The 25,666-nt window shown below is 32.9% G+C and overlaps 2 protein-coding genes and 1 long non-coding RNA gene across 8 annotated transcripts; all 3 read right to left on the bottom strand.

The window, feature by feature from the left end:
• Positions 1–596: 596 nt before the first annotated feature.
• On the bottom strand, positions 597–5,058 carry LOC141484717 (uncharacterized). Its single transcript, XM_074179988.1, has 2 exons — positions 4,437–5,058; positions 597–1,470 (listed from the first exon to the last, which is right to left on the bottom strand). Exons 1-2 carry the CDS (start codon positions 4,756–4,758, stop codon positions 1,115–1,117), a joined length of 678 nt encoding a protein of 225 aa, XP_074036089.1. The 5' UTR covers positions 4,759–5,058; the 3' UTR covers positions 597–1,114.
• Positions 5,059–10,830: 5,772 nt separating this feature from the next.
• LOC141484716 (uncharacterized) lies at positions 10,831–19,166 on the bottom strand. Of its 4 annotated transcripts, none has more exons than XR_012466756.1 (3): positions 16,323–17,454; positions 14,042–15,623; positions 10,831–10,980 (listed from the first exon to the last, which is right to left on the bottom strand). It is a non-coding gene; the product is annotated as an uncharacterized lncRNA (long non-coding RNA). The 4 variants fall into 4 exon arrangements; XR_012466757.1 differs by having other exon boundaries at positions 15,034–15,623; positions 16,323–17,436; XR_012466754.1 differs by having other exon boundaries at positions 10,831–15,623; positions 16,323–19,166.
• Positions 19,167–19,619: 453 nt separating this feature from the next.
• Positions 19,620–24,112, bottom strand: LOC111513016 (SUZ RNA-binding domain-containing). Of its 3 annotated transcripts, XM_074179987.1 has the most exons (5): positions 23,965–24,112; positions 23,787–23,845; positions 23,475–23,732; positions 22,554–22,626; positions 19,620–22,012 (listed from the first exon to the last, which is right to left on the bottom strand). In XM_074179987.1, the coding sequence occupies exons 1-4, from the start codon at positions 24,037–24,039 to the stop codon at positions 22,560–22,562; spliced, it is 459 nt and encodes a 152-aa protein (XP_074036088.1). In that variant the 5' UTR covers positions 24,040–24,112; the 3' UTR covers positions 19,620–22,012; positions 22,554–22,559. The 3 variants fall into 3 exon arrangements, with proteins under 3 accessions (XP_074036088.1, XP_023024943.1, XP_023024944.1); XM_023169175.2 differs by lacking the exon at positions 22,554–22,626 and having other exon boundaries at positions 23,965–24,111; XM_023169176.2 differs by lacking the exon at positions 22,554–22,626 and having other exon boundaries at positions 23,475–23,729; positions 23,965–24,110.
• Between the last annotated feature and the right edge of the window lie 1,554 nt (positions 24,113–25,666).

Genomic DNA, 25,666 nt, shown 5'->3' with positions numbered 1-25,666 from the left:
CTTGAATGTTGCTAGTTGGGACTTCCATTCCATTCACAGTGAAAAAATAAGACAAAAAAAATATATAGACACAATAATCTGAAAATTAAAAAGGAAAAATTAAAAGATTTCAAACCAAGTTATTTGACGACGTTTCGATTGTTAGTATCCACAATCGTCTTCGGGTGTTGACGTCATCACCCAAAGTAACTTGGTTTGAAGTAAGTTGGTTCGAAATCTTTCAATTTTTAGCTTATTTTCATAGATTTATAAATTTTTCTTATTTTTTACTGTGATTTTTTTTCTGTTTTTTGTTTGTTTTTATTATCACGTTTTATTGTTAATTGTAATTGATATCTTAGCTTTTGTACAACCTGTAATTGATTTATTTTAATTTTCATGCTACAATAAATTTGTTTCCCAACAGCATTGATTTCGAACCTGTTAACACCATATTAGACAGTGGAAGTCCGAACTAGCAACATTCACCACGAATCGATAGATTCATGGTGAATGTAATGAGATATCATTACAACATGATGCAATGCCAATCAAATGAAGAGAATAAAAAAAGAGATATGGTGTGACAGGAGACTTTATATCAGTAAACTGAAAAATCAAAAAGAAACTTTATTTATTTACATCAATATTGACTAAAACATCAAAACAAAAAAGTAAAAGAAACTTTATTCATTGACATCAATATTGACTAAAACATCAAAACAAAAAAGTAAAAGTCCAAATTAAATATTCTTTTTGTATACATTTTGGATGAATACTTTGATTTTTGCCCAAGACTTATTTTCCAGCAATTCAGGATATTTGCTTATCAGATTTTCACATTCGTGTCGTCTGGGAGGTTTCTTCATATTGATGTGATTCTGAAAGAATTTTGTAACAACTTTTTTTTGTTGATTTGTCCAAGGTACTAGCAATCGCTTTTTGAAATTATTTGCATTTTTGTTCACTGTGGGAATTGATTCTCTTATATTTTGTTGCGATGCCTCAATGTCTTCGTCTAGAGTATTGGCTGAATTATTTATGCCCTCAGTAATTTCCAAATTATTTTTCATGTCATAATTTTCTGCATCTTCTTATTCCAGAATGTCATCATCCATCTTCAAATCTATTTCATCTAAGTTTTTCCTTTGTAGTTTCCTGCTTCCCCTCTTTCCATTAGCATCAACAACTTGGCAATTTTTGCAGTCTGATATACATTTTGAGTTGAAATGGATTGTTTGTCAGAATTTTGAATAAAACAAAGAGATTTTGGACTATTCATTTTACTCACTCGAAATGCATAATTTTCAGTCCGACATCCCATGGTTTCATTTTCATCACAGTCGTAATCAGAATCTGGTAGATAAGTTGGGTCATCATCACTGTCAGATGAAAACAAACAACTCTTTACGGAGTTATTTTCTGAATGTATTTTCAATGGAATTGATAAAATTTGTGTATCTTGTATAGTACTGGAACATGCAGGAAAACCTAGAAAAAATTAGAAAATAAAATTTATATAAATTCGATTATCTTCTTCGAAAATGTTAATATTAACATCAAAATCGCCTGAAGCCGAACAAATAAAATGGAATACACTTTTTTTTAAACATTTGAAATAACAAATCTTGAGAAGTTACTCAGGACTAAGTAAAAAAAGATCTGAACTTATTTTTAGTTTTCATTTTATTTAATGAAAAATAGTATTGACGGAAAGTACAGCTAGACAAGCGACAAACTACTTTTAAAAAAATAATATTCGAAAAATTTTCATGTTTCAAAATGAGATTGAAACAGTTCGAAAATTTTAATTTTGTTTGAAGAGAAAATTGAAAGCATGGTTTAGCTACATTCGACTTAGAAACTAATAAAGATCAGCAAAAAAATGTGTTGGAAATTTGTTGGCGATTTTCAACATGAAAAATATGAACAAAATTAACTCACATAGTAATTAATAAAATTCTTGAGAGTGGTATTAATTTTTGTTTATATATACTACAACAGTTGTGAAGAAAATTTGAAGCATATTTCTTGTGAATCTCTTCAAAATAACGGAAATTAGCATAACTGAAAGAATTAATATCCATTTCTGAGATAATGAGAAAATATATTAACTTTTGAGTCAGATATTTCCGTATCATTATGGTACTTAGTAGAAAAACTAATTCTTGATCTTCTTCAATTATATCTATAAAATTGAAAATTTTCGTCTACACTAAAAATTGCTATATAGTGAGAAAAATCAGGTTTTCCATCTAAATCAAAAAAAGGGGATCTGTACTATCACTAACCCAGTTATACAAATAAAAATGAACAGCATGGGGATATTAGAAACGGTAAGTATTACGGTGTCGATTGAATTAAAGGAAAGTGGCGCATTTATGTGCCTAATAATATGCCATTCAGGAAGTGTCAATATTTTGAGTAGTTTCGGAGATATCCGAGAATAGCCAAAATTTGAGAATTTCGTTTTTATTTTCTCCTAGATTTATTTTCGGAAGAAATGTAAAACAAATAGCACTTTGTCAAGACCACTTTTTGAGGACTCCACGATAACATAAGCAGAATTTTTCTTCGACGTTTCGTCTTGTAGAAAACATCATCAACTTTATATTTTCATATGGGCCTAACCTAAAGTATACCATGTATACGACTCCATTTTTCATTTTGAATGTAGCAACATATCACACAATATGATTTCATGACCATTTTTCGCGCAAAATGAAAAGTGATTACTTAACCTGCTTTTCTTCAATTTTAAATAGTATGCGCTGGGAAAAGTGACACTCAATGTTATATTGTCATAATAATACTGTTGTTTGGTAGAATTGTTGACATATTGCCGTTCCTAATTTTACATCTCGCTACCTACCTAATTCACCAACAATGGCATTTTTAATAAGCGTTTCGATTTTACCATGTGGGTTGAGAATCTCGGTACGAATGTAATTGGGCCTTTCATCTACCAAAACGATTCAACAAAAGAGCGGAACATGAATTTGTTAGTGAAGGATTTGGAAGACGCTTACATAATTTGCCTTTAGGGGTTACTCACAGCTGCTGGTTTCAACAAGGTGGTGATTAAGCACATAACGCTAGAATTGCTTGTGATTATTTGAACTGCCCAGGACAGTGAATTTGTACTCATAGTGACACAATGGCCTGCAATGTCCCCCGACCTAACCCCACTAGACTTTTTTCTTCGGAGATATACTAAAAATCAAATGTTCTCTCATAATTTTCAAAATGAAGAAGATTTGCTAAGATTGGTTACTGCGGCCTTTAACAATATTGTCCCCAATATGTAAACTCAAGCTTTAAATTCGTCTGTGAGACGAGCGTACTTGTGCTCAGAAAATAACGACGGGTTATTTGAACCCTTGTTATGAATTTCTGTTTATTTTTTTGAAATACATAAGAGCTCCTAATTATTACATTACAATTACATTTCATAAAGTAAACTTTTGAAATTGCGACTCATCTTTATATTTAGCAACGCAAAAATTCCTGCAAGTGGTAAGTTAAATTTTATTTTGAATAAGACTAATCAATTTACTTCGAGTATCAAAATATGACATTTTTTCCAGCGCGTAACTACTATCTAAAATTGAGGAAAAGCAGATTAAGTAATCACTCCTCATTTGGCGTGAGAAATGGTCATGAAATCATATTATGTAATACATTGCTGTATCCACGATGGAGTACAATGCAGGCTATACTTTGGTTTAGTTGATGATGTTTTCTACAAGACGAAACGTCACAGAAAAATTCTGCTTACGTTCTGCCTAAAAACTGTTCATGGCAAAGTGCTATTTGTTTTGAATTTGAAAAAAAAAAACGAAATTCACAAATTTTGGTTTTTCTCGGATATCTCCGAAATCACTCGAAATATTAAAATTTCCCAAATGACATATTATTAGGCACATAAATGCGCTACTTTTCTCTAATTCAATCGACCCCATATCACTTACCGTTTCCGATATCCCCATGCTGTTTATTCTTATCTCGGACACAGTGTATTCTTGAGTCAAGTAGTGGAAAAACTCATCAAATTAGGTCACTCTAAATATCGTAAAATTCTAATCTTAAAGGCTGCAGCATGCAAGTGCTTGTACCTTGATCACTAACAAAATCGATTATTTGAGGAAAAAAATATCTCTTGAAATTTTAGTCGAACAAAACTGTTTGAAGAAATGCAATTATTTTGAAAATCGTTACTAACAGATTACAGAGGTAGCAGTGCAAAAGCCCATGACATCGTTCTTGCCGAGAACTCGCGCTGTGACCTCTTGTAGAAAAAAATTGACATTAAAAATGTTTTTTCATTCCGAGGTAATATTCGAAACAATTTATCGTCATTCACCTATTGCACTCATAATATGCACTGTAATATGAAAAGTACACAAATTGTAAGGAAACACCAAACTCATTACTATTATCTAACACTCATTTCTTACCTTCAGAAAGAATATTATTTTTCTCTGGTAATTTTATAGACTCAGTTCCAGAATTAAGGCACATTTGGAGTATTCTGCTGGACCGTGCACTGGAATTCATTGCTCTCAAATTTTCCATATTGAACAACACAACACAACACATATCATTTGTCACGGAACGAACAACTACCCAATTCTCATGAATTTTGGACATTCCCATAGAATACACGGAATATACAATGTTGTCAGATTTGCGGAGTTTCAATCGTCTGCGACATGTCGCAAAAATATACAACAAGATATACTTGTGTCGACGCGAACACCCCCTAGCGAAGAAAGACATGAACCACTTTCGGGAACTGGCTGTACATTCAACAACCTTTTTTGCGTCCTGACGTAACCATCATTCAGACCAAACTCGGGGTTTCCGACAATTTATGGCGCGAAAATATGAATCACCAGATTAACTATTACTGAATACTTTTTCGTGCACTCGCTTTATTGATATTATGACGACACCATAACAGAAAAACCTTTCGGCGTCCGTATACGGACGTAGAAAGGTGGAGGACGCTGGATCATATGTAAATATACAATGTATGGACGCAAAAAGAATAGCGGGATGTATATATATATATATATATATATATATATATATATATATATATATATATTATATAATGTATATATATATATATATATATATATATATATATATATATATATATATATATATATATATATATATATACTATATAATGTATATAAAATATTAGAGTTATGTTTTATTTATTACAGTTTGTAACTCAAACAAAAAAAAATATTTTTATGTTTTGTTTTGTAATTTGTTTTTTTTTGAGTTTTTGTTCGTCTTGGTTAAGAACGAATATTATGTTAACTTTTAGTTTCTTTTTTTATTTTTTTCCTTCCTATCCAAAATTACAAAATACACTTTTCAATTCACCTTCCAAAATGCGGGACCCTCACAGACTATATTGAACTTGAATGACCGCCGATTAAAAGTAGTTTGCGGGTGCCTTGTGAATTCACTTAAACAAACCAGATTTAACCTTCCTTCCTACCCCATCCTTCCTTTCTTTTCCTGGCAAGACACAACTCTCACCTCCCCGTTGGTTCTTGTTGGACAATAAAATTTACTTTTAGACCTGTTTTTATAAGCATAATTAAGTACTTGTTCCTATAAAAAAATTGTAGTAATTTTTAACAAAACTGTTATATTAGAAGAGAAAAGTATTATTCATTGACTGAGAAGAGTTCATTTATATTAAATAACTGAAATACAACCCTTTTTGCTTGTTTTTGTTTTTTTAATGGTCAGTTTTATACGTATAATTTTTGGCAATACACAATTTTTGTTTGCATTTATGCAAATATTACGTATTTTGCTTTAAATAGGTGCGGTACCCCAAAAAATGTTCGCGCCTCCGGCGGGCTTTTCTGTGTGTATATATAGTCTTCATGACTTTAGCCTCCCCTGTTATCCAATGCACGAGCCGTCACTGATAGGAATAATCAACTTATGCCAAGCATTAACAAAGCCATCCAGTTAGATCCTACATTGCGAAATGGGATAGTTTTTAAAACAGATGGGGCTCCTTCTCATTGCGTACCACTACAATAGTTCCTTATCGGTTGGCATAGCCAAACAAACTTTTTTTTAAAATAAAACATTCAGTGTCCAAGTGAATCATTCGATTACATATTTTTTAGGTAGATACATCTTTGAAAATCACTCTCTCTTTACACGTTTATTGGAACTGAAAAAAAATTATTTAGGACTAGTTCACTTTTCAAAATACAATCTTAAATGCTTTCGAGAGGGGGTGTCAGGTTCAATCTATATACACTGACTTCTCGAGTAAATCATGAACTATTAATTTCTAAACTGAAGGCATATGGCATCACTGGCAATCTACTGAAGTGGCTCCATAGCTTCTTAACGGGTAGGTATCAATGGGTTAAAATTGGCAATTACACTTCAGATAGTATTGAAGTTCATTCTGGGATTCCCCAAGGAAGTCACTGTGACCCCCTACTTTTCAACCTATTTGTCAATGACATTGCCCTAAGTATTGAGTATTCTCAAATTCTACTATTTGCTGTCGATTTAAAAATATTTAAAGTTATTGAAAATGAAATTAATTGTCATCAACTTCAGAGTGATATCAATAACCTTGTACATTGGTGCAATTCCAATGGAATGGATCTGAACCTCAATAAATGCTTCTTTATAAATTACAATAGAAATCAAACTTTCATAGACTTTTCATACTCTATCAATTCATTAGACCTAGAACGGGTATCTCAAATAAAAGACTTGGGGGTTTTATTGGATGAAAAACTATCGTTTTCTCAACACATTATAGGTAATGATCTCCCTGAAAGCACGAAAGATGCTAGGTTACATCAAGAGAATATCCAGAGACCTTTCAGCCAATGCCTTCAAAGTTCTCTACTGTACATTTGTCCGTTTAATTTTGGAATATGCGTCGGTGGTATGCAACCTTCACTATCAAACTTATATCAATATGCTGGAAACGGTTCAACACAAAATTTTAAGATCTTCTGCATACAAATTAGGAATCCATGTAGACAATTATGACTATGATTATCCAGCATGTTCATCTTTGAACATAACTCCTCTGGTGAACAGAAGAATAGAAATTGGCTTATGCTTTTTGTTCAAGTTGCTTGCTGGTGAAGTTTATTCACCAGATCTCTTGTCTCACATTGATTTTAAAATTAATACCTCTGGTACTAGGTCAAATGACCTTTCATAATAAACACCATTACCGTAACTATGGATTCCACGGCCATTTATCAACAATGGTAAAGAATGCAAATAAAGTAGATTTGAACTACTTCGGCATACCCTATTCTACTTTCAGACGAGAATTAAAAAATATAAAAGATAAAGATATACACCTAGCCTTATGATGTTGTTTGAATGAGTGATCTCCTTATTCTCTTAAGAGTATATTAATGTGCAGTGAATGAATATTTTATATGTATGTGTGTATTTATGTATTTATCTATATATATATATATATATATATATATATATATATATATATATATATATATATATATATATTTTATTTTTATTCTTTTTATTTTTATATTTTATAAGACCACAATTTAAAATAAATGTATATAGCTTTTCTCTGTAGTGAAATTATGTTTTGTAGGTATACATATTCAGGACCGCAAATTTTATATTAACTTGTACAATGCTGTAATGGACATTCCGTAAAAAATTAATAAATAAATAAATAGTTAGTGTTAGTTACTGTGATAATTCCTAGTATCACAAGTTGTGGAAACAATATAAAAGGTGCTCAATAAAACCATTCAAGTTTCATCCATTTTCAAACAGTAATAATTCAAATATTACAAATGGGACACCCTGTATTTTTACATTTTGGTGAAATACTCCAACATTACGAACAAAAAAAGTATTATTTTCTCAATCATATCAGTTTTAATATTTGTTGTAACCAGAAAAAATTGTATTCTCACGTTTACTTACTCATCTTTTTTTTTTAATTGAATACCGACCATTTTTTTTCATTCCATCTAATGGTAGATTTCACAAGTTTCAAAGACATCTAATAATTACGGAAACAATTTCTTTTTCATTTCGAAATCCTGTTATCCATGAATGGCTTCAAAAATAAATATCGAAATTTGACAATAATGCCATTTTTTGTGGCTGCTTCATACATTAAACTTTCACTTTGAGAAAGTATTGTCACAATTTAAATCAATGAGTGCATTCAGGCACCTACACTTTTACTATAAAGGGTGCCTTCTTACATATGGAATATACAGAGGTTTTCGAAAATAAAACAAATGGTGTGGCATTATATGTTTGAAAAACTATTTGAAAGAACTGGAAATGTCACGAGAAGTTTGAATAATGTGCATGTCCAGTGACGAATGAAGAAGATGCATTTCAAATTGCTCTTCACCTATTTGAAAATCCACACGTAACTATTCGAAACCCATGCTCCGGGCAGAAAATTATAGCATTATCCCAAACCAGCATGTCTCGAATCATAAGAGCAAGCATATTTCACCCTTATCACACAGGTCCCACAGGCAATTGTAGAAAAAGTTGAGAGATTTTGAGAAACATGTGAAATTTTGCCGATGTATGAACCATCAACAGCGTTGGTAACTAAATGTTTGGGGAGGAGTTTCGAAAAATGACGTGTACCACCTCTTTTCAAAACCGAGGTACGAGAATACCTCAATAATCATTTTTATCAAAAATGGATGGGTGGGGATAACCCAGTGGCCCGGCAATCCAGATCACCTGATGATAAGTATTAGTAGTTGTAAATCATGCCCGAAAGAAAATAACGCCGGCCGCCACTGGTAGCCATAAACCAATGGTTTATGTACGCGGGAATGTACGATGTTCCCTACCATTCTAGAAGCAGCGAGAATAATGCTACCTACTTTTGACGGAACTTCGACGAAATTTCTACGGCATTCGATTACGATATTTAAACGCTAGTCGCGTGCATACCGACACAATCAAGTGGACGTTGCAGTGCGGTACGCGAAGTGATTAGTAAGGCGATAGACATGCAAATAATAGTTGAAGTTATAGTTGAATTGTTTGTTGTTTTTGAAGTGAAATAAAGTTAAGTTTGATTATTCAGTGTAGTCAATTATTGGTCAACCCACGGAGAAAAACGTAACAGTATAACCAAAATGGATTTTTATGAGGTTGAACTAAAATTGTCTAGCAAAATTCTCTTACATCTATCTATAGAAGAAATGAAACAAAATTCACCAGAGCTTTCAGGAAAATCCCAGGAGAAATGCTGGAACGTATAGAAAATTCGTTTATAAAAAGACCGAGGTTTATGTTTCATTTTGAACATCTTTTTGATTCTATTCTATAAGTAATGCCTATCAACTTGAATATTTTATAGATTGAACTCACTTATAGCTTAGTTACCAAATGTCTAACATTTCATTATGATGATATGATGTATTGGAGCATTCTTTTATCCTCAACTGAGATGGAATAGTCATAAATCATAAATAAAATAGGTACCTCGATCGATACTAGTACAACATCCAGTTGAGAATAATATAATATATCATTAGAAATCAAAATTGAATTATATGCGATATACATTTATGCAAGATATCTCACAGAGGATGGTCCTGCAGATGCTTCTCGTTCATCCAACAGAAGAATTACACTGAAATCAATGGAGTAGATCACCTAAAGACCGTTTTCGAGGTATTACATCTCAATAGTGCAGGAAAGATCCGACCCAAATAATAATGTGCCTTGATCTGGGACTCGAATGACTTCAACGAGGCTCGACTGTGTGTATGAAACATCAAACACACACTTAGTATTCTTTGGTATGAAACCTTCATCTGGGAGAAAGATTTGTTCACTAGTAACAGCTCCATCACATGAGCAAAGCCCCAAAGACAAGGAAGAAATATCTCACGAGTCTTGGACAATAAGTCTGAAAACTCGAGGAGAGATACATACCTACATATAAAATAATAAATATTTCGACTTATTAGAATTTCATTCACTGGATATCTAATATATGTTCAAAATATATCTTATGGGCATCCTCCATCTGAACTTCCTTAGGATATCCGTTAAACAAATGAGATAAAATTAAACTTAAAACGGTGTCGGATGAAATCACTTGTTGGTGGAATTGTTTCATATGTTTGGCTACTTAGTTATTGTTACCCTAATTGATAGGTTTCAGGCTATTGTTCGTCTGAAACGGAAAGTTTACATGAAACATATGATGAAGTGATTCCGAAAACTTTTAGTTAAAAGCTGAACTAAAATAGTTGTAGAATCTTTATATATAGTATATGATGGTATACAATTAAATCCTTAGACAATGATACAATGGTATATTTACAAAGGTAGAATCTTTGTATATAGAGGATGGATATAGTATGTATACAAAGGTAGAATGGAATATAAATTGACACATTTGCATAACAGTGTCTTTGTACTCAAATTTCTCTGACAACAGATTTGCTTTTACTTTAATATTGAACTATTTGTCATGACTCATTTGCGTAAATTCACATTGTAAAAAAGTTTCGAATTTTTCTTAATTTTTTTGTTTTCATAAAAACATAAATGATTTCCGTGATTACTCTATCTTTCTTCTATATACATGTTATATCTCACTACATATAACATACATGCCAAATTTAGGATTTCAAGACTTGAGACAAAAAGTATTGTCTTGCATTGAATCACCACCTTAATCCCTACACAAGTTAGTTTTTTCATAAAGGAGTTTCGAATAGAACATGTAAAATATTAAAGATGAAAATATGATAGCTTTCTGGAAATAGTTCTTTAATTGAAATCAAACAGAAATAACATTAGATAAAAATATATTTAAAATTCATAACCACAAAAAAGTTGATATTGTTGAAAAAATCAAACAAATTTCAACTTCAAGGAACTTGTAAGTATCAAAAACTTTTCACAAGAAATGGACTCATAAATATCAAGCTGCTGGAATACCTGAAATTTGAAAAATAAATTAATAGTTAATTAGATAAACAATACTCTCATTGCTAATATACGGTGAGGACGTAAATAGTCCACCTTTCCTATTAATTTTTGAACAGGACAGGATAAAATTTACGTAAAAAGGTTATCATTTTTAGTACTCTTTACTAATAAAGACAATAGTGTTGCATCACTTGTCGCCAAGAGGTCGCTACCGAATGGAATTATGAGTCTTGTTATAGGTACCTTGTTTGATAAGCATTAAAACTTATTTTATTTTTTAAATTTGTATTTACGTAATTTCTCGATCCCGAGTAACCAGCGGTTTTTTGTTCGTTAGTAACAACTGCAAAAGAACGATAAATATAATTTCAAGAAAAAATATTATCCAAACTCATTCCAATTAATGTTCAAAATGTTCACCATTCACTCCGTGGCAATAATGATGTTTGTTTACAAATTTATTTCCTACATTTTCAAATGTTTCTGAGGTAATGTCGTTGCCAGCAACTCTTTTCCCATCCAAAAATTTTGAAATGAACTGCGGTTTTGTATCGTACATTTCAGGTAGCACGTATCCCCTCAAAAACATATAGAGGTGTCATATCAGGTCTTCAAGTGTATTCTTTTAAGGGACCACGTGTGCCTGTCTAGTTTGAACAATTGACAAACCTTAAAGAGTTTTCATGTGATGTAACGTTTCAGAAAGAGTACATCTTAATTATAAAGGGCTGATGTCAAAGTGGCTAGATGATAATAATCAAAACCGGTGGATAGACAAAATTAGTCCCTTAGAATGACCTACTACATTACCTGATACGACACTGTTAGATTTTTTTTTGTGAGGATTGATAAAATCTGAGGTATACAACCGCAGTCTATTCTAAGACGTGTTCCAAACGAAATTACCCTAGAAACATTCAATAATGTAAGAAATGAATTTGTAAATAAACCTCGTAATTGTTGAGAAGTGAACCGTCATTTTGAACATTTATTGGAACGAACTGGAATGTTATTTATCGTTTGTTTTCAGATCCTTAAAATGAACACAAAACTGGGCTAATTATTTGGGAACGACTAATCCGATTTCTAAAAATAAAAAAGTGTTGGATAGAGAATTGAAATACATATCGAGAGAGGTATCACAATACAACCTCTTTCCATAAAAAAATTAATGATAACTCCCGCTCAACGACGAGTGACGCGACCCTTTCTTATAAAAAAAAACAATTGATGAAAATAATACTTGTTTACGAAATTTTTGTCCGACTTTGATATCTTGTCCCGTTCAAAAGTTACTGGGGAATGTCCACACACATCATTTATTTATGAAAAATGAAACTTTCTATATTCAACGGAAGTCATTTTTTGTGGAGGAAAATCAGTTTTTTATCGACTTTTTTGGGTATTTTTATATTTTTCAGATTGTGGAAGGTATAAATACCCAAAAAAGGTCGATAAAAAAACTTCCTATGTTTTTATACCACTTGTAACTGCAGTTTCATCCTATGTTTAAAATACAATATTGTATTAGTCTGAAAATGTCATAATACAATATTGTATTAGTATTGTATGTCAGAAAATGTCCTGGCAGGACTATTACAATATTGTGTTGATTTGAAAATGTTCTGGTAGGACTAATACAATATTGTATTAGTATTGTATATCGTATTAGTCTGAAAAATTATATTAGTATTGTATATTGTATTAATCTGAAAATGTCGTGGTAGGACTAATACAATATTGTGTTATTTTGAAAATGTTCTGGTAGGACGAAACTGCAGTAACATTAGTCACAAATACAAGTGGTATAAAACATAAGAAGTTTTATGTCTCATTTTTCATGATGATCTCCTACCACATAGTTACGGCTACATCCATCAATTTATTATTTTACTTCAATCTATCTAAATCACAAACCACCATCAAATATTGAATAATTCCACTTGAAAAAAGAAAATTTTTTATCTAAGGTAGGTCTCTCAGGATACATCAGGTTCTACATCGTTTCAAAATAATTCGTTTATTAGAAAGAATTACAGCTACCGGACAGAGTCATGACCGGTGGGATAAATCGTATCTGCGTAAAGTTTGGGTCGGTGTATGACAAAGAAAGTATTAGGGAAAAAAGGAATAGAAACACACTTTTGTCTACTTTCCACGATATTTCTATATTCTTTAGTTTCGGTCATTACACCATTTTGAAAATGGTCATTACACTATTTTGAAAATGAATTTCCACAAAATAAACAAGTCGTCAATCAAAGAAGTTTACGTTCACAGCTCCAATAATCTAACTCTAACAGACTGATAACAGATTTCTACACATCTACTGAACATCTTGAGGGAGGGGCTTTTTACCAGTCATGACTCAGTCCGGCAGTTGTATAAGTATTTAATCGCGAAGGTCAGCATTTTATCTACTTCAATGATATTGAACACATTATAAATATCCCTCAAAGAGAAATTCAGAGCTTAATCAACTGAAGGCTTTCACTAAAGGTGTCAAGTCACGATAAAATATCTTGAAACATACTTTAACAGAGTGGAATTACTTTATTTTTGTAAAATACTGTTAACAACCAAATTAGAGAAATAGGATTATTGTTACTCTTCCCCAAAATGTATCTTTTGATAAATTTTCCAAAAGTTCATGTGTTTAATGTGATAATAAATTATCACATTACGAAATTGGCTTCTACATTATGAAAACCAACATATTTCCTGATACAAAATTTATTCTGAGAATTTCACAAAATAGCTTTACTGAACTGTTATACCTGCTTTTCTTGAGGCAGACTTTATTGCAATGTCATGAGAGTTTTCATAAGATGAGTACCTAATTTCTCTTGGAAGAATATTCAAGCAAAGGTTCAGAACTTCTTATTTTCTTATAGGATGAAACACCTAGTAGTCAGCCTTCTAACATTAAACACATTTCGATATGCTGTAGTTCAAGTATTACAGTGGAAAAAAGGAAATAACAATAAATTGGTAATAATTTATTGAAAATTTTCATGAAATTTTCTAGGCATATTGAAAACTAACATTATTCAAAAGATAACATTTTTACCAGTACTCAGCCGCTTCAAACCAGTAATCAGTTTCTGCCCACCTTATTCTCAACTGCTTTCTTCTAGCTGCACTTACAAATATCAATTTCAAATCAATATTTTTTAAATCATTAATTTCCGTATCCCTAACAATTTCCTCATCACATTCTTCAATGTTTTTTTTCAAGCACCCCACTGTTTTACTTTTCTTTGTTTCTTTTTTTGTTATTTACAGTATACATAGCCTTTTCTGCTTTTCTTTTTTGCACTTCAGCTGCTTTTCTTTGCCTTCTAACCTCATTTTTCTCATTACAGTTTCATTCCTTTTTTCAGTCTGTATTTATAAACATCAATGATAATTTTTGGATCAATTCAAGAATTTTTTAAATCTTTGGTAGCAGTATTTGAAGGGGGTTTCTTGATTTTTGTAGCTGGGGCATTTGATTGATGTGTGGTCTTATTTTTAAAGTTTTCAATATTATTTTGAACACATTTTGCATAATCCAATGCATCCAGTTTTAATAGATACAACCCATATTTTCAGAAAAAACAGGTAAATTTTCTTTTTCAAGTATTATTCTCAACAATTTACAAAATGTTGACATTGTTAGGACAGAGTTTACATTTTCAGATTGAATAACCCCATTCATGCTCGGTATTTTTCCACTCGGACTTGAAATACTTGTTAACACTAGCGTCAGCAGACTGAATCAAATGTGTTGCATTGGGATGGAGTGAATAAATATTATGTCATTTTCATGACAATATTCGCTGAGGCCCAATGTGATCATCTACGAAAACAAGTATAGGTTTTGTTATATTTTGATCTTCAACCCAATGTTTTGAACACTCCACAATATAATCATGAAACATATTAACTATAATCCATCCTGCCTCTGATTTTCTGAGTAACCATTGAGCAGGCACACTATTTATAACATCTTTTAGTGGTCGCACATAGGAGGCAAAAATCTACCAGAAGCCAATATATAAACAAAATGACCATACTTGCCTCCTTTTCTTTCCCTTTCAGGATTTTATATACATTTTTGTACCCTCTGGTTGCAAGAATTTTTCTGTTTTGAGAAAGATACAGAAACTGATTTTGTCCCCATTGAATATACCATCTGGCTGCATGAGTATATCAAATGCTCCTTCATCTTCATCTTCTACTGTCTCAGCAGCTCAACCCTTGGATATGTTTTCCAGTATTCTCTCAATTAACTTCAGATTTCTTCTTAAGAAAGCCTGATTCCATTTTTTTCCAGGACGGTTGTTTGAAAATGAATTTATTCTTTCATCTTCAGATATTATAAACAGTGTTTAAGAGATAATCCGATTTTGAGGGAAGTCCACATTTTGCCAAGGCTCTGCACCAGTCTTCAATGGCAGTTTCTTCTTCTTTGGAGAGGATTGTTTTGGGACCCATTTTACAAGAAATATCAGGAACCCTTGAATGGAGTATGTCTTGAAGAGTTCCTTGTGGAACAGCAAAAACTTCACTTTGCTCTCTAATCTTCATTCCATTCCTGATCACCACCACAGCTTTCATTAGGTGATCTTATGGATATTGATGGACCGGTCTTTGGAACAGGATAATATCTAAATGTAAAGAAAATACTCGAAATAAATAAGAGACATAAATTATACATGGCTGACTATCGGATTCACAGCTACCTCTGCACACAAAGTTTAAATGTGACTGACTACTGGTAGAATTGCTGTTAAAACTATGAAAATTATATAATAAATATCTAGTAAAACAAGAACAATGGACCGAGTCAATTTCAACCAAATCGAATGAAAATCATAAAATTCTTGTAGTCAGCCCCCGAAACATAACCTAATTCACAAAAAAACATGCTTTTCCAAGCATATATTATCACAAAGATTCTATTACAAAGTCCACCCCCCAAAACATAACCTATTTCACAAAAAAAATATGCTTAGCCAAGCATACATCATCACAAAGAATCTATTGCAAAGTCCAAACAAAGCGAAGATTTGAGGTACAACAATAAATAATGAGAAATTCTCACTTGAATACTAGGGCAGGACTGACTAATAGGTAGTTTACGCTAATTGTTTCAGAACAAATAGTGAACCAAATGAATTATCTTGAAACATACTATAACTTGAGTAAATTAGTGATAAGACCACAATGCATGTAGTGCCAAAATAATTTAGGCTATGAATTTTTTTATTAGAAAAAACTTATTGTTTATCTCAAAATTTAGTAAGCTGGCAGATAGAAGCCAGTGGCAGTTGAGTTGTTACATGACTAAATACAAATTCCTGTACCTGTAAGATAGATGAAAATGACCAAAATTGCAATATTATAGCCTCTGCGAAATATTCATACTGCATAGGAAATAGGAATGCTATTTTTATCCCTCTAGGTGACTCTCACAACAGACAGGATTTTAGTCCAAACTCAATGACTTTTCAGTGATGTGTCCCACGATTGGAGTAGGGCTGAGTAGTTAGCATGCTTTAATATCCAAGCTAGGAACCATTCTATATGGTCACTGAACTGATTATTACCATTTGTGAAAGGGGAAATATATTTCTTAAAAATTGTTGAATTTGCAAAATGTTCTGTTATGCACAAATATTCACCTAAGAATTTCCTGAGTTTTTTGTTGAATCTCTACAATTGTGGTACACTCTCGACTCGTCATTCAGACTATATTCATACACCTTTCCCTTGCAATAAAAACATGATCCACATGATTGATGCTCGGTTATTTCTTCTGTGAAATGCGTCCAAAGTCCAACATAGTTTGGAGCAAAGAATAAATTACACTGAGCACAAAAATAGTAGTTTTCTTTCTCATATTTTTTTATGAACTCAGAATCTTCTTTTATAAACCTGGGATGTACCGCGTCAGATTCTGTAAATGTTTCCACTGTGATAAATTCTTCGGTGGCTTCCTTTAACTTTTCCATTTTTCAAATAATATCGATTAAAATGTAGTTTATATTTTCAAAACAAAAACAATAACGTAGACCTCTTCAAAATCAGTATTTATCTCTCTGTGATTTGTGACCTACGTACTAGATGACATAACGTCATACCTCATTACGAAACAGTTCTTCTTCTTTTATTTTAAATGGTCGTTTCTTTTCTGTCGGCATATTTGACCAACCCACAGAGGAAACAAATCAAACTGGGAACAGGCTTCGTTTTGTTTTGAAAAATGCTGTACTTTTCTATTTTATCTTCTTGTAATTTGGAATGTCTGAAATCGGAATGCGCATCAGAATCCATCCCATTACTGACTATCACCCCCAGGCTCGACTCAAGGAAGACAGTTCCTTTACCGCTTCAGGAAGAGCGAGGAATCTGATACATACAAAGAGGCGTCAGTTCCAACTTTACGTTAGCCCGGACGATGATATCCGTCCGGCTTCAGAGGAAGAATTCAGGGGATAAGAATAAGGCACTGGAAGTCAACTCAATCACCAATAGGTTGTTGAAGCGGCTACTTGAAAATCTTATTCCTTCCATATCGAACCTCAAATACAGTTCTATCACCCTCGGGTACTTCCCCCGCAGGTGAAAGCATGCCCTGGTCGTCATGATCCCGAAGCAGGGTCAGAACCCGCTGTTCCCCCAGAATCACCGTCCGATTAACATGCTGTTCTCAACGGCTAAGCTGGCTGAACGTGTTATTCTGCAAAGGCTAACTGAAGAAGTCAATGACCAAATGTACTACCTGAGAAACAATTCGGTTTCAACAGGGCACACTCCATCGAACTTTAGACCCTGAGACTGGTCAAAAACTTCATCTCGGAGCTTAACATTGGCAAGAACGTGCACTTAGTCCTCCTCAAATTTTGAAGGCCTTTAGTGGATTTCCACTTGCCTTTTGTGGTCTAATACGGGGTGGATTAGGTGCTTTTTGGAAGGTGGAACATTTCAAGTGAGAGTCGAACGAAGCCCATTTAACGTCAGGGTAATCCAGGCTGGAGTGCCTCAGCAAGTTGTGCTGTCTCCCCTACTGTCTACGAGAGCAACTTTCTTAGATCTGGCCACATAAAAGCCTCCCTATATGCTGTTGAAAGGGCTCTTCTTGCCTCTTCCATGGGTCATGAGTTTGGGATCGTCTACATGCAACATGAATTGGACGAGCTTGAACGCTGTTATATCTGGATTGAAAGATCCAAGTGAATCCAGACTAAACTCAGGCGATACATCTGGAGAGACCGACAGCCATCTTGAGTTCTTTCAGGCTGGAGCCTCGCTCTCTTGCCCTTTGAGCTGGTCTGGGGAGACAACGTTTTTCCGATCAGGAGGATAAGGGAGATCGAATGGCAGCCACGAGTCGAGTACTTGGGTCTAATGGTACATGGTGGTCTTACCACATTGAGAGCATCAAAAATTAGGCACAAATGAGGATAGCTAAACTCTATCCCCTTATTGATAGGAAATCAATCTCAACCTTGAGAACAAGGTGTTATTGTTCAACACGATGTATAAGCCTGTCATCATGTATGCATCAGACTTCAGGATTTGAAGCTGCCTCCCATTCGGCAGTTCATTTAGTCAAGGAACCAGATACAGAAACTCATGAAAACATATTGGTTGGGGAAGCTGTAGATTACGCTACAGACGACCCGTCCGCTTCAGGAGGCCCCGTCACTCAGTGGAGTGAAGACCCCACGACGTCCGTGAAAGATTAATAGTTTCTTCATCAAACACCCGTCAGGAAGAGGCACACCTTCTATACCTATATCTATAGGAAGGTCTTTCTTGATGACATTAAGGTTTTCATTTTGAATGACCGATACAATTTTCTGGATATACGTTTCTCGTTCAAGGATAACGATGGCATTCGACCTGACCCTTACACACAATCATAATAAATTCGAGTTCAATATAATCAGAAAACCTAGCTATACTGAAATTATCACCCCAAGTGATTCTTTCCATCCAGACAGTCATAAATTAGCAACCTACAATGCAATGTTGCACAGAGCATTCTCACTATCTTTGTCTGCTAACAATCTAGCTAGGGAAATTAAAATAATTACTCAGATAGGCCATAATAATGGTTTCAACGCAGACACAATACAAAAGGTAGTCAGAAAACAAAGCCGTAAATTCACTTACAGATTAACATACCTCCAGATCAGAAATCAAGAAATGGGTAATTTGATTTCGGTAAAAGAACAGAGATAATTGTGGGTTTCTTTAGAAAAAACAATGTGGAAGTGGCATTCAGACCACATGCCAGGTTATCTGATTTCCTTTTCAATGCCAAAGTGAACAAGTTGGAGAAATGTGGGACAATGTGGTCGAAATTTCGCAAAACAGTATGCTGAACATGAAAGTTTCTTCAGACTAGGTAAAAATGATTCGACGGTTTCAAACCATTCCTTGGGATGCAACCACAAATTCCCAAATCTAAATGATGCGGAAATTTTGCACTATGCAAGGAAGGGTTGCAAACTCAATTTTTTGGAATCATTGGAAATTCATAAGTATAAACATTGCGGGTGCAAAATCAATGATGGTGATCAAATCAATCTAGTTTACTCACCGGTTTTCAAATTAACGTATCTACATTGTCACAGGTAAACAAAATTCGGGTACTCAAGTATCTCTGTTATTACCTACAGTGGTACATAAATGGATTGCTGGACACAACTGTCCTTAAAGAACTAGTCTAAGTGAAAATGATGTGAGATGTCATCGTCTTTTCTAAGTTTTTGTTTGCTTACAGCTTGTCGAACTTTAATGTTACGACTAGGTAAGAAATCAAAATCTCTTTTATTCTGGTTTTCACAATACCAATTATGGTCAACATATTCCTATTAGAATTTAAAATGTTGAATGATTTCAATGGTGATATTTTTGGATCTTCAGCATTGAAACTAAAAGCTATATCAGGAATGTTTAAAAAATTTTTGGTCCTACTCCACTTACTCAATAAGGAAGTAGATATGAAAGTTATTTCTGTAGAAATCACTACTAAACAAATTTGAAAGCAATCAACATACAAAATTATTTAGTTTCATTTATAGAAAATACATTTATTGAAAGAAATTCTGAGTAATAAACTAGTTATCTCCATTACATGACTCAGGTAAATTATCACTAGCACTGGGAAATGGTAATCTCATTACTTCACTTTTCCCCAGTGATTAGGAATGTGTTAATTTGAATGGATTTACATCTCAGCAAATTATTTCATTTGAATACATGGCACTACTTTCAAAATTTTTGCTGTTCACTAATTAGTTCTCTTACTTTTGAATGAATGAGCATTTCAATTTTTGAGCTTCATACATGTTATTCATTACAAATTTTAATTGTTTTTTGGAACATTTCATTTTTAGTGTGAGTTCAACTGAAATCATTGTATAAATCTTTTGATCTTGTCACTGAACTCTTTTAATAATAAAATGAATGTTTTTACTAAACTTCATAATTTTATATTTATAATACATTCTATTAAAAATATGTGTAATCAATATAACATAAAACACCATTTACAATAATCATAATCTTACATATTTGTATCAAAATAATAAATAATTTTTTTGGCCACACCTGAAAATTTCATCAGTTCAACATACATCAATCCTGGGTGTAAACTAAATAGATTTTTCAGGAATTATTTCACTTAGCATGAATTCTGACAATTGAAAACTAAGTATATATATATATATATATATATATATATATATATATATATATATATATATATATACATATATATCTCCATGAGAATAAATTAATGTTCAAATTAATTTTATCTATGCCAGCCCAGCCGATCATATACACATTTTTAGATCCTAGTTGTTAACCATGAATCAGAAGACACACTATGTTGGAGTTGTTAAACAAAAATAAATTTATGGAATCAAATTAGGATTAATATAATGCAAAAACAGAAACATATTTTTGAATGAGAAACATAATACTCCAGGTGAATTAAAAATGAGCGTCAGCTCATTTCTTCCTCAATAAAAACGGACTAGTAACTTTTGATGTTCAATGACTTTTCACAATTCAATATTATCGTATCTTACATTCCAAGAAATTTTGCAAAGAACTCATAATGTCTCAGATATAAGAAGACATAGGTTGACACCTGAGAAGATATATTTTTGATCAGATACAACAGAATCCGTTTTTCACGAGGTCTAGAGGTCAAATTGAAATAACTCATAAATATAATTTTGATGACCTCTGATTAGTCAAAAGCTGTTAAATATCTATATCTCCTTTGAAAACTGTCAACCTTCCGGTTGATTCTTTTCCATTCCAATCTTTTCCAAAGAATGGAATGGTTATAATTGGCATAATGAGAATAAACATTAATTGTACAAAATAAATTTTTATAACTAGAAAATAATTGCCTGGCTCACAAATTCATCAGCTTTTATTCAACTTGTAGTGAAGAAGTAGTTAAGATATGTATCTGAAAGTAGTTCTAATGCATGAGAGACCTATGAAATTTTCAGATAAGGTATTGTCAATTTTTTATAAGAAAATCTCACTGGTTTGGGTCTGTTCCTAGAAACTATCAGCATCCAATTGATTCATTTGACCAACTATCTTAAAATGTTACAATCAACATAACAAAAGAAGTTATCAAGTAAAACATATCGTTAACAAACAAAAAACAATAACCAATGTTTCAGGAAATTGGGCAATGGTTGTTCCATGGTTATCACACAAAAGTGGAAAAGAATTCAAATTAAAAATACATTTGAATTTCTGTGAAACATTAGATATTCAGTATTTTTGTGACATTGTGAGAGATCCATATTTCGATAGTTACTCTCTCTCATAGGAGAACCTACTTTCTAATAAAGTCCAAACCAATATGATATGCGGCAGCAAATCATTATCGTACAATCAATATTTACACATTAAAATATACTACCTACGAATATTAAAACCATTTGTACCATCAGGTCCCTTGGGCAATCTTATCACATTTGCATCTTCAACAAATCTTAATTTTTGTATTATTCTGCAAAAAAAACAAATGAGAGGTTTGGCTACATACTCCATGCCTACAAAAAACAATGTCAGAAATATGACTCTACCAGATGAAACACAAAAGTAGACTAAATAATATCGCAAGGGATAGTGGCGTCAAGACTTTATGTATTCGAAATATTTACACTATACTTCATAGTTTACACAAAAAAAGACTTTCTACGGCTGGTCGTAGAGAGTATGGATCCAAGTATGAGTGATACCACCAGAAAGAAAGCACTCCATAAACCAGAAGAGATGGTTGACATCAAAAGGTTGAGTGGCTCTTAATTAATGTTTAGACAAGCAGCACCCAGTATGTCTACATTGTTTATGGTTCGTCTGTAATATGGTGAAAGGTTATGCAATATTGCTAAGCAACATTTTTTGACCTGAGTTCGGCCAGCTTTTATGAAATGCATCACATTTCTTGTCGATTGTTTTTTTGCCGTTCTATAATAATAAGCAATGAAATAATGAATTTCTAACAAAAAATGTTAAAGTTTTGTATGTCAGTGAAAAAGTCCACTAACCGGATCTTACTTGTTCGATTTCTTTATTTGGAGATATGTTAAAGAAAAGGTCTGCCCCAGCCACTCTTGAAATCTTGAAAGAAAGAATTTCAGATGTATTTATAAGAATAACGTCTCCAAAGTTGCAAAATGTGTTGAGAGAAACAATTGAATGAATAGAAATACTACAGTAACATTTTGAACTTTCAATTAATTCAAGTGCAGCGGCTAATAACCTAGCAGTTGATGCCGCAAAAAAAAATCAAGTGCATTGCTGAAGTTATTAGTTAATTTTGTTAATCTAGTCACAATTGAACTAATATCATTAGTTCCAACAAAAATCCTTTTCTTTGTGTTTTTCAAAAATGATTGCCATTTGAAAAACAGACATGAAAATGTATTTTTGTTAATTTGTCTTATTGCAATATGTCATACTGGTCACTAAAACTTTGCAATTGTAATTTTCTGATATCACCTGAGATCTTTGGATTAGTTTAAGTTAGATCATGGTCACCTAGATGCAATATCAAAAAAAGAAGTATGCTTCAAAACTTTCAAAAATGATATTTTCAATAGCAACAGCAGCAAGTCTTTCGCTATACAATAGCTTTCTCAAGCATTATCATACTTGTTTGTAAACTGCCTTGTGAAAATCTCACAATAAAATATTAATTGAATACATGACGGATTTCCAGCAAGTATAGGCAGATTCCATCACATAGACCTATGGATGAAAATTTATCAAAAGTAGATCTGATAGACATCATTTTGACTTCAGATTCGTGATCGTGAACCCAATAATATTTTTCACAACATAAGCTGTGTAACCAAATATTTACCAAGCAATCATAGCCATTATATATCAAAAATAAAAAGTGTTACGGAGTAAAATACAAATAAAGTAGCAAATAAAATCTAGGACGAGATAAACATATTGCTTACTTTGTAGATTCGACTGTCTCATCTAGTTTATCTGAGCTGGCTTCTCCCAATATCCTTAGTCTAGCTTCCGCATATTCTTGTTTACGTTGCTGCAAAGTTTTTTTGGGTTGATACACCTTACAATCACTGTTATTCTGTAAATCTTGAGAGGGTCGTTTAAGTATTTTAACAGTTGGTTCTGGAGGCACATATTGGGTTCTTAAGGCATCTTCACCAGTTAGTATAATTTTTAAAGGTTCTTCTAAATTTCCATTACTACTGAAACGGATGAAAACCAGAAGAATGATTGAACTCACAAGTATATTAAACTACCTTTTACTATCTAAGGATCTACTTGATGTTATAAGACCTCCAAACTTTTTATCCAAAACCTAAAAAAAAAACTAGTTCACATAACCTTTCCACACATGTGCAATAAATAAAATTGTAAACAGTTACTATAATACTTGAATATTATATTTCCATAATATTGATCTATGATAATGATTACATCAGTCTCTTCGATTTCTTCCCAATTTTCCAAAACATCTAACTCTTGCGATTTGGAAGCCATTGCAGGGCCCATTTGTCAAATTTCAAATCGCTATTTGCCATTTCCCTATCCCCACTCTACCTCCAGTTGAATGTTAAGTAGTTCAAATAAACTAGGCGAGTTCTTAAATTCAACAGAAAATTTCTTATGAATTGTGCTAATGTTTCGACTAGACCAATAAATGAATTGATCGGTGAACTGGTCGGTGAATTTGAAAACTGGTCTATTGTTTTTATTTCGGTTTCGATTACAAGGCATTGTGGAGAATTGGAAGCCTCAATTATTGTGAATTTGTTGTTTTGGAATGAAAATAGATTCTTATGAAGCGAAGTATATGATAGAATAACACTTTTTAAAAATAAATGTATGTTCTTTAGGAAAAATGGGGAGTCTGGATGGAGCGATATAATTTCGGTTTATCTATTATATTAAAAGTAGTTTTGCTGTGACCGCCGACGAAAACAGATATAGGATATATACCGATCTTAGGATAATACCATGACTTCAAAATCCTGTTGTAAGATGTCGAAAATACTGTTCTTTCTAAACTCCCATAATTCTTCAGTCGTACAATTTGTTTTTGCTAGGTTGCTCCTACTGAATCTACCTATCACTTCGGAGTGTTTAGAAATTTGAATTTCTTCTTCACAGTGGATGACTTTCTCTGGATTTATGAAGTCTGCCTAGGTACTTTGTCAAAAATTTTATTAAATGACTCCCAAGTTTGAAGTAGCGTGAATTAGCGCAAAAGGTAGTGCGCCCGACTTACGATCGAAAGGTGGCGGGTTAAATTTCTTCCTCTACCAGATATTTTTCTTGAGATAATTCATCTAGTTGGAGATGTTATTATTTTGCAACGTTACATGGCTGATAGCACCAATACTTCTTAGCCACATGCTAGCTACGTCTGGGTGTTAACATTGAAATACCTACCCAGAACACGTGTCTAAATACCATAGTTGTCGATGCTGGGGATACAAAATGAAAGTTCAAGCTATTTTGTTATGATTTCTATTCAAACTGTTTCTCTTCTCAATTTAATAGTTGACAAAAATTTTAGAAAATATTTTTCTACTATTGTTACGCATAAGGATTTCTTAAATGAATGGCATACTTATTTATCTTGTTTTGGTATTTTTCTCAGATTGAAACCTGATCAAAGTCGACCACTTTTAGAACTCGCAGTTCTGTTGAGTGCACAAACTACTTACTCTCTCTCTATAGTAGGTGGTTTGTGGTTGAGTGTTTCGGCCTGAATCTAAACTGTTCGTACTATAGGATGTTCAGGTTTTTGGTTTGGTCCTCGAGTTTTTTCAGCATCGGCTCACCAATGGAGTCAATCTAATTTTGGATGATGATTGTAGGGGTTTGTGAGGTTCTTGTTGGGCTTAGGAATATTAATGACCGTGGCCTTCTTGAGTGACTACGCAAATGTTGCAGTCGAAGTATGGTGTTAATGTCAGATTTTCCTTCCTAAATAGAACTTTTAGTGCCTTCTGAATATATTTCTGACTTCCTCCGGAATTGTGGGGTTGTGCGTTCTCCCTTCGCTGTTATCTGATTCTGTGCACCGTCTGTTCGACCTGTTCGATATTCACCATCTCTTCGGTTAAGATGACAGGCATAATTCTTTTCAGTTCGTTTTTTGGAATTGTCGGCA

Source organism: Leptinotarsa decemlineata, unplaced genomic scaffold, assembly GCF_025532065.1.
Source record: "Leptinotarsa decemlineata unplaced genomic scaffold, Ldec_3_MD MMD2_tig00026282_RagTag_RagTag, whole genome shotgun sequence".
In the NCBI taxonomy this organism is placed as follows: Eukaryota; Metazoa; Arthropoda; class Insecta; order Coleoptera; family Chrysomelidae; genus Leptinotarsa; species Leptinotarsa decemlineata.
This window is presented reverse-complemented; position numbering and strand designations above follow the sequence as displayed.